The 15,929-nt window shown below is 41.6% G+C and overlaps 3 protein-coding genes across 6 annotated transcripts; all 3 read right to left on the bottom strand.

Moving 5' to 3' along the window:
- Positions 1–1,242: 1,242 nt before the first annotated feature.
- LOC311277786 (uncharacterized protein) lies at positions 1,243–2,830 on the bottom strand. 2 transcript variants are annotated; one of them, XM_084388209.1, is made up of 3 exons: positions 2,587–2,830; positions 2,280–2,477; positions 1,243–2,186 (listed from the first exon to the last, which is right to left on the bottom strand). In XM_084388209.1, the coding sequence occupies exons 2-3, from the start codon at positions 2,395–2,397 to the stop codon at positions 1,882–1,884; spliced, it is 423 nt and encodes a 140-aa protein (XP_084244335.1). In that variant the 5' UTR covers positions 2,398–2,477; positions 2,587–2,830; the 3' UTR covers positions 1,243–1,881. The 2 variants fall into 2 exon arrangements, with proteins under 2 accessions (XP_084244335.1, XP_084244334.1); XM_084388208.1 differs by lacking the exon at positions 2,587–2,830 and having other exon boundaries at positions 2,280–2,523.
- A 4,542-nt stretch (positions 2,831–7,372) lies between these two features.
- LOC311276638 (uncharacterized protein) lies at positions 7,373–9,840 on the bottom strand. Of its 3 annotated transcripts, none has more exons than XR_014625105.1 (5): positions 9,670–9,840; positions 9,234–9,532; positions 8,663–9,051; positions 8,515–8,568; positions 7,373–8,219 (listed from the first exon to the last, which is right to left on the bottom strand). XR_014625105.1 is itself a non-coding variant. In XM_084386422.1 (5 exons), the coding sequence occupies exons 4-5, from the start codon at positions 8,561–8,563 to the stop codon at positions 7,812–7,814; spliced, it is 657 nt and encodes a 218-aa protein (XP_084242548.1). In that variant the 5' UTR covers positions 8,564–8,568; positions 8,663–9,051; positions 9,234–9,532; positions 9,670–9,818; the 3' UTR covers positions 7,381–7,811. The 3 variants fall into 3 exon arrangements, 2 of the variants coding, with proteins under 2 accessions (XP_084242548.1, XP_084242547.1); XM_084386422.1 differs by having other exon boundaries at positions 7,381–8,419; positions 9,670–9,818; XM_084386421.1 differs by lacking the exon at positions 9,670–9,840 and having other exon boundaries at positions 7,381–8,419; positions 9,234–9,552.
- A 955-nt stretch (positions 9,841–10,795) lies between these two features.
- On the bottom strand, positions 10,796–12,027 carry LOC311277440 (uncharacterized protein). The gene is made up of 2 exons (XM_084387756.1): positions 11,668–12,027; positions 10,796–11,509 (listed from the first exon to the last, which is right to left on the bottom strand). The coding sequence occupies exon 2, from the start codon at positions 11,433–11,435 to the stop codon at positions 10,830–10,832; it is 606 nt and encodes a 201-aa protein (XP_084243882.1). The 5' UTR covers positions 11,436–11,509; positions 11,668–12,027; the 3' UTR covers positions 10,796–10,829.
- Positions 12,028–15,929: the final 3,902 nt, after the last annotated feature.

Here is a 15,929-nt window from a genome sequence, read left to right on the forward strand (position 1 = left end):
GCATCATTTGTAGTTGCCTTTTCACAAACTGTTTGCTCAAGCATAGCATTTTCTCGGAGTTCACTGTGTGCTTTCTACCATGCACAAATAAAAATGTCACTGAACTTTTGCTGTGTAATTGTAACAATGAGCATTCAATCACACCAAACCAACAATTACTAAAAACACACACAAAAACTGATTTTGCACGGGCATTTTGCACTAGTAATCTATAAATTACAGAAACGTCTGTTTGTGTGTGTGTCTGTTAATGGCATATCTCTCGAACCGTTAGTCCGATGGATTTCAAATTCGACAGGTGTCTTGCCACGGGCACGAGTAAGTGCAGTGCCAAGTTTGATGTTGTTTGGATGAGAAATGCAAAAGATATCGTTAAATATATCATTTTTATAAGGTTGTGGTTTAAAAATAAACATGATCGGTCAAAGAAGCCCCAAGAAGGTTGTGGTTTAAAAATAAACATTCTGACAATCTGTCAGCTACACTGTTTACTTCTGAATATTATAGTTTGGTTCCAAAACGTGATAAATCCATTTTGATTAATTTGAGTAAAAATGTGTTTTCTTTACCAAGAAACCAACAATTACTAAAAACACACACAAAAACTGATTTTGCACGGGCACTTTGCACTGCTTCCTGAATCGACACGCTTATAAAACACACACAAAAACTGATTTTGCATGGGCACTTTGCACTGCTCCCTGAATCGAGGCGCTTATTCATTTGTGGTTGTAAACTGAATCTGTAAGTCAGCTATGCTGTTTACTTCTGAATATTATATTTCATTCTGGTGCGCTTAACGCTATCGCTACTGTGTAATAGTAGCCTATGCTATTCACCAACTTAACATATCCTATCAATGCGTTCACAGTCTCTTTCACGGGCATCATTGTAGTTGCCTATTCACAAACTGTTTGCTCAAGCATAACTTTTTCTCGGAGTTCACTGTGTGCTTTCTACCATGCACAAATAAAAATGTCATTGAACTTTTGCTGTGTAATTGTAACAATGAGCACACACCAAACCAACAATTACTAAAAACACACACAAAAACTGATTTTGCACGGGCATTTTTTGCACTAGTAATAATAATAATAATAAAGCATCAGAGAAGACACATGGCATAACTGTTCTGTGCAAAGATGCAGAACAGTGGTATGGATGCAGAACAGTGGTATGGATGCAGAACAGTGGCACAAGGCTTTATTCCTCTCTTTTTAAACTACATCAATCACAGCAGACACACACATAGTATAAGCGCTCAGTACAGACATGCATGGATACATAATGCAGCAACACTACAGTGCGAAGTACCTGTGGCATAAAAGGCTTTTTTTTTAAAACCACATCAATCACAGCAGACAGACACATAGTATAAGCGCTCAGTACAGACATGCATGGATACAGCAGTCCGGTATCTTGCATCGCAGCCACTGGACGTAACTCCAAAGACAGTGACCACATTAATGAACATACCCACATGTCCAAAAGGCCTATATAACTTGTCAGTGCATAAAATCAGAACAGCACAAAGGCATGACAATGTGTTATACAGGTGTGAATGGGACAGACAATGTTTTTTTTTTTTTCTTAAACCATATGATAGGCAGCAGACACACAGTATAGGCCTATATAACTTGTCAGTGCAAAGAATCAGAATAGTACAAAGGCAATGTTACACAGGTGTGAATGGGATACACAATGTTTTTTCAAGCATAGTGTCACTGTGCTGTAGAAGAGTTGTGGCAGGTGTGGACCGGTGTTTGTAGGAAGCCTCCACACCGCGGCAAGGTCCCGGTCCTTGTGGAGGGGAAAGTCAATGTCTTTAAAAAAACACACACACACACAACTATATACACCTGCCCCAGCGAGAATGCGAAATCAGTCCGGGGCTCGACCCTGGTCCCTGTCCTTCATCTCCCTCAGCCAGTCCTCCACACTCTTACCCGCCGCGGCAGAGCAAAAAAGTACATTGCCGTAGCGGGTGTATCCGGTCTCCCTCCGCTTTGGCTGGCCGCATTTCCTGCACCTCTGTACTTGTGGCACGCCGGCCCGGGCAGCGACGACTGTTCCTGCCGCTTCCCTCTGCTCAGCCTTCTTCCTCCTCAGCCATTCAGGGTCCAAGCTGACGTCCTGCAGCACTCTGCCCGTCTGGGAGTACAGGTACTCGATGCCGATGAGTTCCCCTGAAGTACAACAACACAAATCGCATCAGTCAGTCTGGTACAAATATCATTCAGTGTGGACATGTGTAAGCGCGGTGGCTTGAGTGTTCTTACCGGTGTACTCCCTGGGCTTGGTGTAATCCTTGACCACACTCGTGCCAAGCACCCTTTGGCTGAGCTGGTCAAGGGGGCCATTGTAGGAGCGGAGCAGCGGCCGTCCCTCCTGTGCCATGGACGCCGCGCTGTCCTCGTTCCACCGCGTCAACCCCTCCAGGAGAAATGCCTGGAAGTGCCAGGGATTGGCACTTTCTCCTGAGGAGGAACACAGATGTGTTTAGCAGTTTATTCAGTGCACACAATGTGAATGACAATGAGTAGATGACAGTGAAAGATTGACATGACAGTGAAACATGTGGTCTACCTGGAATGAAGCGGTTGAGATGCAGGTGGAACGACTCCAGGGACGTGGAGCCTCGTGCACAACGGTACACCGGCAGGCTGATCCCCCCTTGGTCAGCCTGCCCGTCTCGGTGTACAGCTCCACGCCCGGCGGGTCCTGGATGCCCTTCCGCCGTAGCCACTTGACAAAGCTGCAAGACAATGATCAAAGATTAACACGCATATCAACAAGTCACAGCACCCTGTCAACAGTCCACTGCCCTTCACCACAACAGGACTTACGTCTGGTGCTTCTTCTCCTTGGAGTCGTACAGGTCCTTCAGGGTGGCCTCTTTGTAGTCCCCGAAGCCAACAAGCGTCTCGCCCTCACACCCGGGCTGAGTGGCGCGAGCCCGGGCCTCCTCGTGCGCCCGGTGGTATCTCAGCTGCTCCGCATTAAACGAGCATTACAGGTCAAACTACATGTTAATTGCCATATTAACAGGAATATCACACATAAGATTAATGATATACTAGTACTACACATTCACTATTGAAATATTAACGTTAATAAATTAACATAACGTGACACAACAGGTAAATAAATAATGACCCCAGGGTTAGCCCCCTATGCATTGGCAGCCATTAAACAAACAGGCTTATTGTTAATTCATAAAACATACATTTAACCTTTATATTTTGATATCACGTGGTGATATTATAATCTTAATGGTCTAAAGATACTAACTGTATGGTCTTTTAATAAATTAATTTTGTTTTCAGAGATCGTCACATGTTGTAATTAAACTGTAGCATCCTAGCTACAGTCCCATTCATTTCCAATGCAATGCATTACATTACATGCTAGCGATCTCTCAAAAATGTATTTAATCTTTGATCAGACTACCTGTTATCTTCCTTAGACCCTGTAGATGTAGTTTACTACAGTTTGGAGTCGAAATTCGAAGTGTAAATATGGTTTAAATGTGTAAACAGGACGCATGACGTTGACGTTCAAGTTAATTAACTATCTTTTAAATATCAAAACCATGCAGCGATTGACGGCAAGACGTAACAATACATCGACAAATTCCATGTCAGTACATTGTAAAAGTACTCTGGGAAGACAATGTTATATCAGTACATTCGTAATATTCTATTTATTTTTGTTTTACTCTGCTATGTAAATACTATGACAAACGCTCGATAATCCGAGCTGCTGATTGGCCCAAAACGCTCGATAAAGACTCGATAATCCGAGCTGCTGATTGGCCCAAAGCTGAAAACGCTCGATAAACGCTCGATTATCCGAGCTGCTGATTGGCCCAAATCTAAAAAACGCTCGACAAACGCTCGATTACACTAACCGCTGATTGGCTGGCATCCAGAGACCATTGCTGGGCATAGAGCGCAAAGGATGACACGCAAATTCGTGAAGGTTCCTCGTTTTTATTAATTACGAATTATTAATTATGAATTTACTGTAATTTTTCATGTTTTACACTGTATCAACTGAAAAACCCAGTGTTTACGCGTGCAGTACGCAGACCAACCGCTGGTGGCAGCATCGCACTGGCAGTCTCGCACTAGACCAGAGCGTCTCACTGGCTCACAGCTGAATTTACATCTTCAGCTCGGGTTCAAAGTTATTACAGGAAAAAAAAAAATGTTTGCTTTCAAGAAGAAAATGGTGTAAATATTCGCAATGCCTGCTGTTTCCTTAGATGATCTAATCTAATCTAATTTGACAGTTATTAATGTTTAAGCATCGTTAATGTACTCTGAATCTTCATTCCTTTCGACTCAAAACCATCAGAAATCGACACGAATTTAATCCAGTATGATTATATAGTATTAATTCTAATGTATAAAATAAATGTCGTTTCCGCATAGATGTGTCAAATTTTCGTCGTTTTCCTTGGCTCTTCTTTTTTTCTTTTGTAACGTTACCTGAAAACGCAGAGCAAAACGAGAATTAGTGGAATTTTAATTTCCACTCACCGCAAACAAAACTTAAACGTTGTTAGTTACTAAATAAATGTTGCCGCATGATCTTGCTTCGTAATTCAGAAGAATTACATGACACACGTTCTCCGCTGCATTCAAGATGAAAACTTTTCTTCTTTCGAGCATCATCTGAGTTCAGATTGTAGACCAGAAACATCTTAAAATTCCATGTTTAAAACGACATTATGCTAGATTTGAGAGATTGTCTAAAATTGTGTATTGCAAAAACTAATCTCAAGGAGTAAGTTTACATCTGTAAATATGACTGGATGTCATTTGTCAATCATTGTATTTCTCTAGACATCAATTTAAACATTCATAACAATTATCTGCAATTTTTAGAGAGTACTGTGAGTGAAAAGAAAGCAAGAAACACATACAGGTTACTATTTTTTTCATATATATATATATATATATATATATATATATATATATATATATATATATATATATATATATATATATATATATATATATATATGCCTATATATATATTTTCAAAATGCCATGTTTTCACAGCTTTTTTTCAATTGGATCAATTTGAATATATGAACAATTAGGCTACTCATTTTAATATACTTTTATTAAAAAGCAAAATAATCACCACCAGAGGTTCGTAGTAACGAAGTAGGCTACATTTACTTCGTTAAATTTACTTGAGTACTTTTTTGGAAATTTTTTACTTTTAAGAGTAGATTTGAATGTGGGTACTTTTACTTTAACTCGAGTACTAATGAAAAAACTGTACTTTTACGTTGGGCGACGTTCCTCTCGTTACTTTATTTTAATGCAATATGTGTTGTTAAATGCGTAGTCTATTCCAAGCGCGTTGTATTAGACATTCTCTGGTTGTATATTTTTTCTGGGTTTGAGCGATGCTCAATTCACAAATGAATCACTCTTTTGAGTCGATTCTGTTAAAAGACTTCATCAAACAAGTTGGCAGATCTGTCTAAATCGGTTCGCGAATCAGTTTGAATGATCTGTTCAGTTCATGCACGCACTGAATCGTCTGAAGTGATTTCAATTCACACTCGACTCGGAGTCAGGAAGATTTAAGAACATCAAGAGCGTTGGATGAAGTGGCCGTGGACCTACAGTACAGTCAAGTGAGAGCAAATCTTCAAATGCATCATATTTTTGCCAGCGATGAAAGTCTTTATTAGTTGAAGATCTTCGTAAGCAGTCTGTGAATGAATGATTCCACTGGACGATGTATTCGATTTCATTTCACTCAATGCATTTTACAACCAAACAGATTATTACGCCACGATAGCACTACTAGAAAGTATGACATTACCCGTTTTTTGGACATATACATTAATTTATACATTAAATAAAGCTACCATTGTTCACAGTTTATGAACACCCGTCATCCCGCGGTAGTTTGTGTGTAATTTATTGTTGCGCAGTGGCGTGCGAACTCGACTTGATAACGAATGCCTTTGCCTGCCGTAGACACAGTTAACCAGTTTAAACATGCTTGCAGAAATATACATTTGATTATATTTTGGAGAACAGACAGATGGAGATTCGTCGATGTACTTTTCTTTTCTTTTCTTTTTTTTTTTGTTCAGATGTTCAGTAGCAGTCATGAGCGCGAGCACGTGTTAAGAGTTTTAACTCTTTCTTCTCTGTCAATTACATGCCTTTGAATGCAACACTCTGCAGATTCACTTTATTTCGACATTGTCTAATAATCCAAATGTAGTTGTATAAGTTACTATTATACAAACCAAAGGACAGGCAATGATTTTCGGGCTATACAGATGGCAGAAATAATGCTAGTCTCTCTTCTGTTTTTGTTGCAAAGATAGCCTATCTACTTATGATAATAATAGTCATTTAAATAAATAAAAAATCTAAATATCATTTTATATATATATATGAGGACTTTAGAGGCAAAAGCCTCTAAGTACCATCTGAAATTTTCTCCTAAAATAGCATTTTTATCAAGCTTGTATGTGTATGTTCAGTTATTTCACTTAAATGGCAATGAAAAGTACCTATTAATCGTCATTAAAGTGAAATTACTGAACTTAAATATACGAGCTTGATAAAAATGCTTGTTTTAGAAGAAAATTTCAGATGGCACTCAGAGGCTTTTGCATCATGAAGTCTTCATATATATATATATATATATATATATATATGCCTATATTATCCAAAGTAACTAGTAACTCGCTACTTGAGTAGTTTTTTCATTGGATACTTTTTTACTCTTACTCAAGTAACTATTAAGATTATTACTTTTACTTTGAGTAAATATTTCTATAAGTACTTGTACTTTTACTCGAGTACAGTTTTTGGATACTCTACCCACCTCTGATCACCCCCAATCTCAGGTAGCAAATTCAGGAGAATCAAAGGTGTGTTTACCAAATATTTACACCAAAGCAGCTGAAATCATCATTTGTACAGCCACTATATAATAAGGACAATAAGACAGACAACTGGGAAGGAGAGAGAATGAGATGCCATGCATATCAAGCACAGAAAGACTAATTAAACATTCTTGACGTAATCATACTTAAAAGAAAAGAATGCAACCAAGGTTTTAGAAGTATATGACAAAATCTCAGGCACACTCTTAATGAAACGTCATAGTAATGCAACCATTTTGTGGTTTCTCTATGATGCCTGCAAAGTTGGTTATTTTTTCTTTTTAAACAGGCAGGGAATGGTCTGTCTCTAGAATGTGTAACTTTTTAGTTGTTCTTTTAGGTCACTTTTAGGAAAATTGCTGCTGCTGCATCTGGTTCAGATGTGTGGACCGCAAATTTGGATAACAGCCTCACTTTCTCATGAACGTGCACTAATTTTCTGCTTTATCTGCAGGAAGGACTGGTGTAGTAGAGCAAACCCTTGGCAAATGCTGCATGCAAACCTGCAAAGCCAGTTTATGGGCTAGAAAATCTAAGGATTACACTAGTGTGGTAAAGTACATGGATAATGCATTTACACATCTCTCTCTGTGTTGGTAACAAGTTGCTATAAAGGCTACCTGCATTGTTTTAGCATTTTACTCACCTCCTTCTCAACATCCTACATTTAAAAAAACACACAAAAAAAAACACATCAGCTACAATCATGTTTGATTGTGTTTTATTTGTTGTAAAATACACCTTGAAAGTCTCTTCAATGAATGTTAACCACAGGCTTTATTTTGCTCCTAAATTGAAACCCATGGCTTAGAAATGCTACTTCTCTTGCAGGGTTTGGTCTTCAAACAGCTCTAGAAAGTATAGCGGCAAAAGCAGGTCAGGGAACAGCTGCTGCCGTCGAGCCCACCGGAGGAGGTTTGCCTTGATCACGCTGTACTGCCTGTCCGGATGCATACTGCTGAATGGCAAACTCAGAGGTTGAGTGGCCATGCCGGACCGGTTCCTGATGTTTTGACAGCACAGGAGGGTGGAGTTCAGAGACCAAAACCACCGGAAACTTCTCATGGTGGACGGCATCTAGTTTGTTCAGGATATCCATTGAACAGGACCAGCACTCAAGGTACTCAGTACCCATGCCATGCTCTGACGGGTTGTCCCACAGAGTGACAATCTCATCTACTTTCTCCTGAGTGACGAAGCCCTGATGGCACAGCTCAACCAGTCTGTTTGCCAGCTTTATGACATGGTCATACCCAGCTTGGCCATCTGGTCCCACACTCTCCACCTGGGCATCAAAAGAAATGAATACACATTGCAGGTGAGCTCCAAATTCAAGGGGCTCGTCAAAGCTCAAGTCCTCAAACCCCTCATCCCCCTCCTGGTCCTCATCCCGAAGCTCATCTGGGGTGTCAGGATCTGCAGCAAAGTGTTCCTCAAATGCTCTATTGGTTTTGGAATACAAGTATTGCACATCAATGAGCTCACCTATAGAAAAACAGAGTGCGTAACGCTGATGTTTTAACAACACATGGGTGAAATACAGCTGCTAACCATAAGTAGCATGTGCATGACCACAATACCTGTGTATACGCCCGGGCTGGTGTAATCCTGAACCGCCTTGAAGGTCATTGTGCCTTTTGTACAGAAAAGACAATAATTATCTATGTGTGAAAATGATAATGAATATGAAAACAAATGCAAACATGAACAATTAATTAATGAACCTACCACCGGGAGATTGTGAGTTGGTTTATGCTGGAGGACAGCTGTCGCATGAAGGCCCCGTACAGCTGGTGGCTCTCAGAAACAACACCTGCTGCGAACCGCCGCATCAGGTGCCAGATGTCAAGACGAACCACCATCTAGGCCCACTCGGGAAACATGGCAGCAGTCTTGGATCCGCCGACGCTAGAGCAACAGTCTCGGTCCACGTACATGAGTTCGGGGGGTGGTACGCCTGTGAGTCGGTACTGCTCCATAAGCCCAGCCGCCATACGGAGCAGGCCCTCGCCCTCACCAGCAGTGAGAACGCAGTTCAGGACCTGCCCATGCTCGTTGCCCACATCCGTGGCCCAGGCGGCTGTGTCGGAAGCAGCCCCGGCGAGTTTATTGGTCACCTGAAGTGAGTGAGATTGTGTTTCATGGTATTGGTCATTTTGGCAGAGGAAGTATTCTTTATTGAAAATGCAGTGACAAACTAAAAACTACTACAAACTAATGTGGTATGCTAATGCTTACAATATTGACCAAAAAGTACACCGTGGCATGTGACACTTAATACGGTATGAAAGTTGGTTACCTTCTTTGTGGAGTCCATCTTTAAGATTGACCCAAAGACAGAGGTGACCCTGGCTTTCAACTCATCCAACCGTGACAGTACGTCCATGCTGTAGACTGTCAGCAGCCAGACCGGTGAGGGGACCTTTGGCATTTCCGGGAGTGGTGGAAATTGTAGCCGGATGTTTCCAGAGGTCATGAAGTGCTGGCACTCGCCGAGGTACTGAATGGACCGTCGCATCCAGACTTCGCTGTGGCTCTCACACAGCTTCTTGTACAGCTGAGCTGCACTGTTCCCCAAAGAGCGCTCCCTCAGCATCACTACAACCGCAAGGTCACAGGAAAGCAAGGTATTTTTTTTTTTTTTTATGATGTAAATGTACCTTTTAAAACGACAAATAACAATACACTGAATTGTCACTTCTCAGCTGTGAAAACAAAAAACAAAAAATATTTACTTGTAGGTCAGAATCGCTGGAAACTGGCAGCGATGCGCAGGATCCAGCTGACCCAAGATGTCCTGGGACCAGCCCGCCACCTTCTTTTTACATTTAGGGCACTCCAGGTACTCTGTGGCCATTAGGTACCAGCCCTTCACATCCAAGACCCTACGGATGGACTTGTAAAGCACAGCCTTGGTGAGAATGGTGTTACACCCAGGCTGGTTGCATGTCAGCTTGAATGACCACATGCGCAGTGGCATCCAGAGGAACAGCGGACACGCAAAGAAGGGGTCGGGCGACGTGGGTGGCTGACTGTAGATCAGCCGAGGTTGGGGAGGGTACCACCACAGACGCAACTCTGTGGTAAGTTGTGATCTCCCAGTGCGACCCCTGGTGAACAGTGTACGGCCGATCCACTGCTGCTGCTCTTTGTTGAGGACTGTCCGCCAGCTCTCTGGAAGAAGCAGCTGCATTTTAGATAGAGGACAAGAAAATGACTAAAAGTAGTTTTATTTTAGTAAAATACTAAAATACTAGTAGCTTACAGTTGTGAATATCCAATTACTTTCTGAACCGTCGCCGTTATAGGTAGACTCACCTCAGGACTTGCATGTGCAGGCGGCGGACGCGGGAAAGATTGACGTGGCACAGCCTGCTCTTCGGTCCGGACAGCAGCTCCCGGTGGATCCTGGGAGGCCTGGGGTGGGTCCATAGTTGTTTGGGTGGAAAGTGAAACAGGGACCTGTATGTCCAAGGTTTCATAACAATACATACAGAGAATTCATCCAGATGTCAGGCCAAGTATTAGAAGAGGAGATTAGATGTAGACGAAGCATTATATTAATTTCAGGAAGTTCACAGTAGTTAAGCAAAGCACAGGTTGATGTCAGAAAAGCAAGGAAACTGAAGGAAAAAAAAAAGTGTGAAAGTACGTCAAGGTACCAGTCCTTCCAACAGTTACATTTGAAAATGCAAGGCATTTGCACTTGTACCTAAAAACAAATTCAGATCACCATGAAATAAAACATACAGTGCAAATATTCACAAATAAACAACAGACGCTATTTTTGTGTAATGCAAACCTGGCAAGAAGCGATTCAGGTGCAAGTGGAACGACTTCAGGGATGTTGAGCCACGTGCACAGCGGTACGAGGGAAGAATGACCCCATCCTTGGTCACCTGTCTTGGTCATCCCTGAGTATACAGCTGTACGTCTTCCTGTACAGCTGTATACCTGGCGGGTCCTGGATGCACTCTAAGTGGAGCTGCTGGGTCCGCCAGATCTCCTGCATCCTCTGCTGGTCAAAGAGCTTGATGCCCATGGTGTCCGTTGCCCCCATGAAGTCCATAAGCAGCTTCTCAATGAGCTGTTTAGTCTTCTGGGCCCCTCGAGTGCGGCGGCAACAATGCTTTGCTAGTTCTTTGGCGGTGGGCTCGCAGCCTGTCGCCCGCTTGGCCTCCTTCAGCCTCTCCACATCCAAAGCATCCCATTCAAAGATGCAAGAGGTGAGGCGTTTCATGACGGGGCCATAAAGCGGGTGGCTGTCTGTGGTCACTCCTACTACAAACCTCCGCATGAAGTGCCACACATCCAGCCTGACAATCAGCTGGTCCCACTCACTAAACATTGCAGCCGCCTTTCCTTTCCCGGTGGCAGAGCAACAATCCCGGTCCACATAGAGGACTTGGGGAGGAGCTTCCCCAGCTCTCCGGTAGCACTCCACGAGTCCAGAGCACATGGGGAGTAGGCCATCACCCCCTGCCTCAGTGAGGACACACATGAGGACCTGCCCAAACTCGTAACCCACATCTGTGGCCCAAACTCGTAGAGCTTACCAGCCAGTTTCTTAGTGACCTAAAATAGGATGAAAAGAAGTATTAATATGGAAAGACCTGTCAGTTTACACTGAAAAAATTATAATTTTGTGACAGAAAAAAACATGACAACAAAAAAGTGACCTAGCCTACACCTATCTCTACTAATGGTGATGTTATGAGCATGTGTCTTCTTACCTTTTTAGTGGAATCCATCTTCAGGATGGTTCCATAGATGGAGGTCACCCTGGCCTTTAGTTCCGGCAGCCTGGTCAGCACGTCTTTGGCATAAACTGACAGCAGCCATGCCAGACGAGGCACACGTACCATCTGAGGTAGCTGGGCACCGAGACTGCTAGGGTCTGTGGCATAGTCCGGGAACTTCGCAACCACAGAGAGATAATGGGTTGTCTGGGCAATAATGCTCAATAATGACCATGAAAGACATTTTCTCAAGTTAAAACTTGAAAAAAAAACAATAAAAAAATAGTGTGCCAACCTGTAGGTCAAAACCGACAGGACATGATCAAGCTGGTTAAGGATATCCTGTGACCAGGATACCAGCTTTTTTTTGCACGACCGGCACTCAAGGTACTCTGTAGCCATGAAGTACCAGCCGCTGGCATCCAAGACCCGCCTGACGGTCTTGTATGTCCTGCATGCTGTCAGCGGGAAGCCAAGACGGTGACAGTTCGGTTGTGAGCAGAGCAGCCTGTATGACCACAAGCGGTAAGGGACCCACAGGAACAGCCTGGCATGATAGAAGGCGTCAGGCTTAGAAGGAGGCTGTGAATAGAGAGGACAGGGCCCAGGTGGATGCCACCAGAGATGTAAGTTCTTGGTCAGCGCCAGCCTCCCAGACTTGTCTCCGGTGAAAAGAGCCTTGCTGACCCACAAATGCTGCTCTTTGGGCAGGGTCTGTCTCCAGCCGTCAGGCAGCTGCAGCTGTAAGGGGAAGAAAAAGAAAAAACATGTGGGTCAGTTTTTTCTGCTGCTGATTTTTCACTAACCATTTGAGCATTTTACTTACTTCTGTGGGCAGAGGCTGCTTTTCTGGCGCAGCAGTTCTCGTTGCAGAGGTTCTGGCTGACTGGACGATTGAGTCACATCAGCTGCATGGCATAAAAGGAAAAAGGAAATGAGATGCATAGAAGTGGCACCATCAGTGTTATTTACTACTAAAAGATTAATACAATTACTATTACTACTGCTAAATATTAGTGTTACTATTTAACATTAGTGGTGTGTTAACATTAGTGATTTTCAGCGGTAGCCATCCAATTAACGATTGAAAATCATGCGATGACAAAAAGATGATGCAATGCAAAGCATTTGCACTTGTACCTAAAAACAAATTCAGATCACCATGAAAAAAAAAAAAAACCATACAGTGCAAACACACACAAATAAACAACAGATGCTATTTTTGTGTAATGCAAACCTGGCACGAAGAGTGCAGGTGGAACGACTCAAGGGATGTTGAGCTACGTGCACAGCGGTACGAGGGAAGAATGACCCCATCCTTGGTCACCTGTCCTGTCTTCCTGTACAGCTGTACTCCTGGCGGGTCCTGGATGCACTCTTAGTGGCGCTGCTTGGTTCGCCAGATCTCCTGCATCCTCTGCTGGTCAAGGAGCTTGATGCCCATGGTGTCCATAAGCAGCTCCTCAATGAGCTGCTTAGTCTCCTGGGCCCCACGAGTGCGGTGGCGGCAATGCCTCGCTAGTTCTTTGGCGGTGGGCTTGCAGCCTGTTGCCCTCTTGGCCTCCTTTAGCCTCTCCACATCTGAAGCATCCCACTCAAAGATGCATGCAGAGGGTTTTTCATAAAGAGGCTGTACAGAGGGTGGCTGTCTGTGGTCATTCCTATGGCAAACCGCCGCATGAAGTGCCACACATCCAGCCTGACAAGCAGCTGGTCTCACTCTGCGAACATTGTGGCCGCCTTTCCTTTGTCCGTTGTCCTGTAGAGCAGCAGTCCCGTAAAGGACTTTCGGAGGAGCTTTTCCAGCTCTGCGGTAGCGCTCCAAAAATCCAGAACACATGGGAAGCAAGCCATCATCCTCTGCCTCTGTGAGGACACGCATAAGAACCTTTCCAAACTTATTGCCCACGTCTGTGACTCATGCAGCTGTTCCTGAAGCCCCAACAGCAAGTTTCTTAGTGACACGGGTGTGGCCTCCTTCTAGCCGACAGCAGGCCACGACTGTCCCAGGGTGGGATTTCTCCTGTAGGAAGCAGCACTGGCAGTCTCGCATCAGATCATCTCACTGGCTCACAGCAGAATTTACACCTTCAACTCAGGTTCACAGATGTTACAGGAAGTTCAGGAACAGAGACAGTTTGCTTCCAAGCAAAGAAAATGTTGTAAGTATTCGCAATGATTGCATTTAACATCCTGGTGTTTCCTTAGATGATCTAAACCAGTGGTTCCCAATTCCAGTCCTCGTGACCCACTGCTCTGCACATTTTGTATGTCTCTCTTATCTGACACACTCAGTTCAGTTCATGGAGTCTCACCTAATGAGCTGATGATCTGGTTCAGTTGTGTTAAATAAGGGAGACATACAAAATGTGCAGAGCAGTGGGTCCCGAGGACTGGAATTGGGAACCACTGATCTAAACTACCGTGTCTTAATCTGACAGTTGTTAATGTATTAGCACCGTTAATGATAACTGAATCTTTGTTCACTCTGACTCAAACCAGACGATATTGACACAAATTTAATCCAATATGATTATGGGTCAATGACGTGACGGGTCATTTTTTTGTCCAAAGGCCTTAATAATAATAATAAAAAAAATATATATATATAACATCCAAAGTATGTAAGGTAGTACAACTTGATCTCTTTTACTGAATCCAAAAGGTTTTAATTATATTTTACTACATATAAAGGGATTTTAAAGATTTTGAAGTGTCAAAAGGTCATTCGGTAAAACCGATATAGTAAATATTTAAATGGAATAATATTGTTTTTAATAACTAAAGGAACTACTATAATACAAATATAAAGCAGATAAGGCTCTTTTTTTTTACATTTCCCCTTTTCTCCTTTCCCTGTGCAATGTTTTACTTGAATATGTTGGAGTGTTTAGAGTAGTCCAAATGATTACATTTATGAGATCAGTGATAATTTTATTTTATATTTCTTCTGTGGTACACACTGTATACTATCTCAACATCAATGTCAAATCAGTTTTTAACTTTCAAATCAGTGGTTAAACCGAATGACTTTTTTGGTGACAAATTGTTTCCATCTTGTAAAAAATGACAAAAAAACTGTGTTAATTGATTGTACAAACCACATAATCTTATTGTTAACACCTAGGTAAACTAAAAAATGGTTTCAAATATAGTTATATCTCCATTCAATTTTTTTACACTTTTAAAAACCTTATTCGTCAATGACCCTTATATAGAATAAATACTAATGTTTTAAATAATTAAAAATGCACATACCATTCATTTGTATTGTTTCCACATATTTTGGATGACATTTGCATTATTTTCCACAATCTTGCTTTGTAATTCAGAGGAATTGCAGGACTGCGTTCAGGACTAAAAGTCCTAAAGAAAACCTTTCTCCTTTTGAGGGTCATCTGACAGAGATTGTAAACAAGAACCATATCATAAAAGTCAATGTTTAAAACAACTTGATACTAGAGTTTGAGAGATTGTTTAACTTGTTGTGTATTGCAAAACTAAACTAGTTACAGCTGTAAATATGACTGGATGTAATTTATTTGTCAATCATTGTATTTCTCTAAACATCGATTTCAAATAGCATAAACATTTTCTGCAATTTTAGAGAGTATTATGAGTGGGGGGAAAAAACATACAGGTTGATATTTCTGAGACTCTTTGCACATTATTTTTCTATTTGATAAATTGTAATATTTATAAACAATTAGTACTCATTTTATTACATACTCTTATAAAAAAGTAACATTATTACCTTCAATCTTGTTTATATTATGTGTGACAAATTCAGGAGAATCAAAGGTGTGTTTGGGGACCAAATATTTACACCAAGCAGCTGAAATCCTCATTTGTACAGCCACTATATGATAAGGGCAATAAGAAAGGTAACTGGAAAGGAGAGTGGTAATTTGTCTTGTTATTTAAATTAATTAAATAAAGGATTAAAAGGGTTTTAAAGAAATAAAGAGAAATAAACGGTCAAATAAGTTGTAGATCTAATTGTAGTTGTGTTGTTAAATTATTAAATAAAACATAGTTTTTGATTCAAAATGGCAAAATTAACGTATGATCTAATTGTAATTTTTGTGGTTGTAAATTATTTTTAAAAGAATTGTATGCTGTTTTATTAGTATATTACCTATTCTTACCTATCAGTATTTTACCTATTCGTTCGCATTAGTCGTAAAGTGACCTCAAGTCAAGAGGTAAACATTATAACCATTTCACATTAATGTTAATTTAGAGGAACTGTGCGG

The sequence above is a fragment of the Rutilus rutilus genome (genome assembly GCF_951802725.1).
Source record: "Rutilus rutilus genome assembly, chromosome: 18".
Classification (NCBI taxonomy): Eukaryota; Metazoa; Chordata; class Actinopteri; order Cypriniformes; family Leuciscidae; genus Rutilus; species Rutilus rutilus.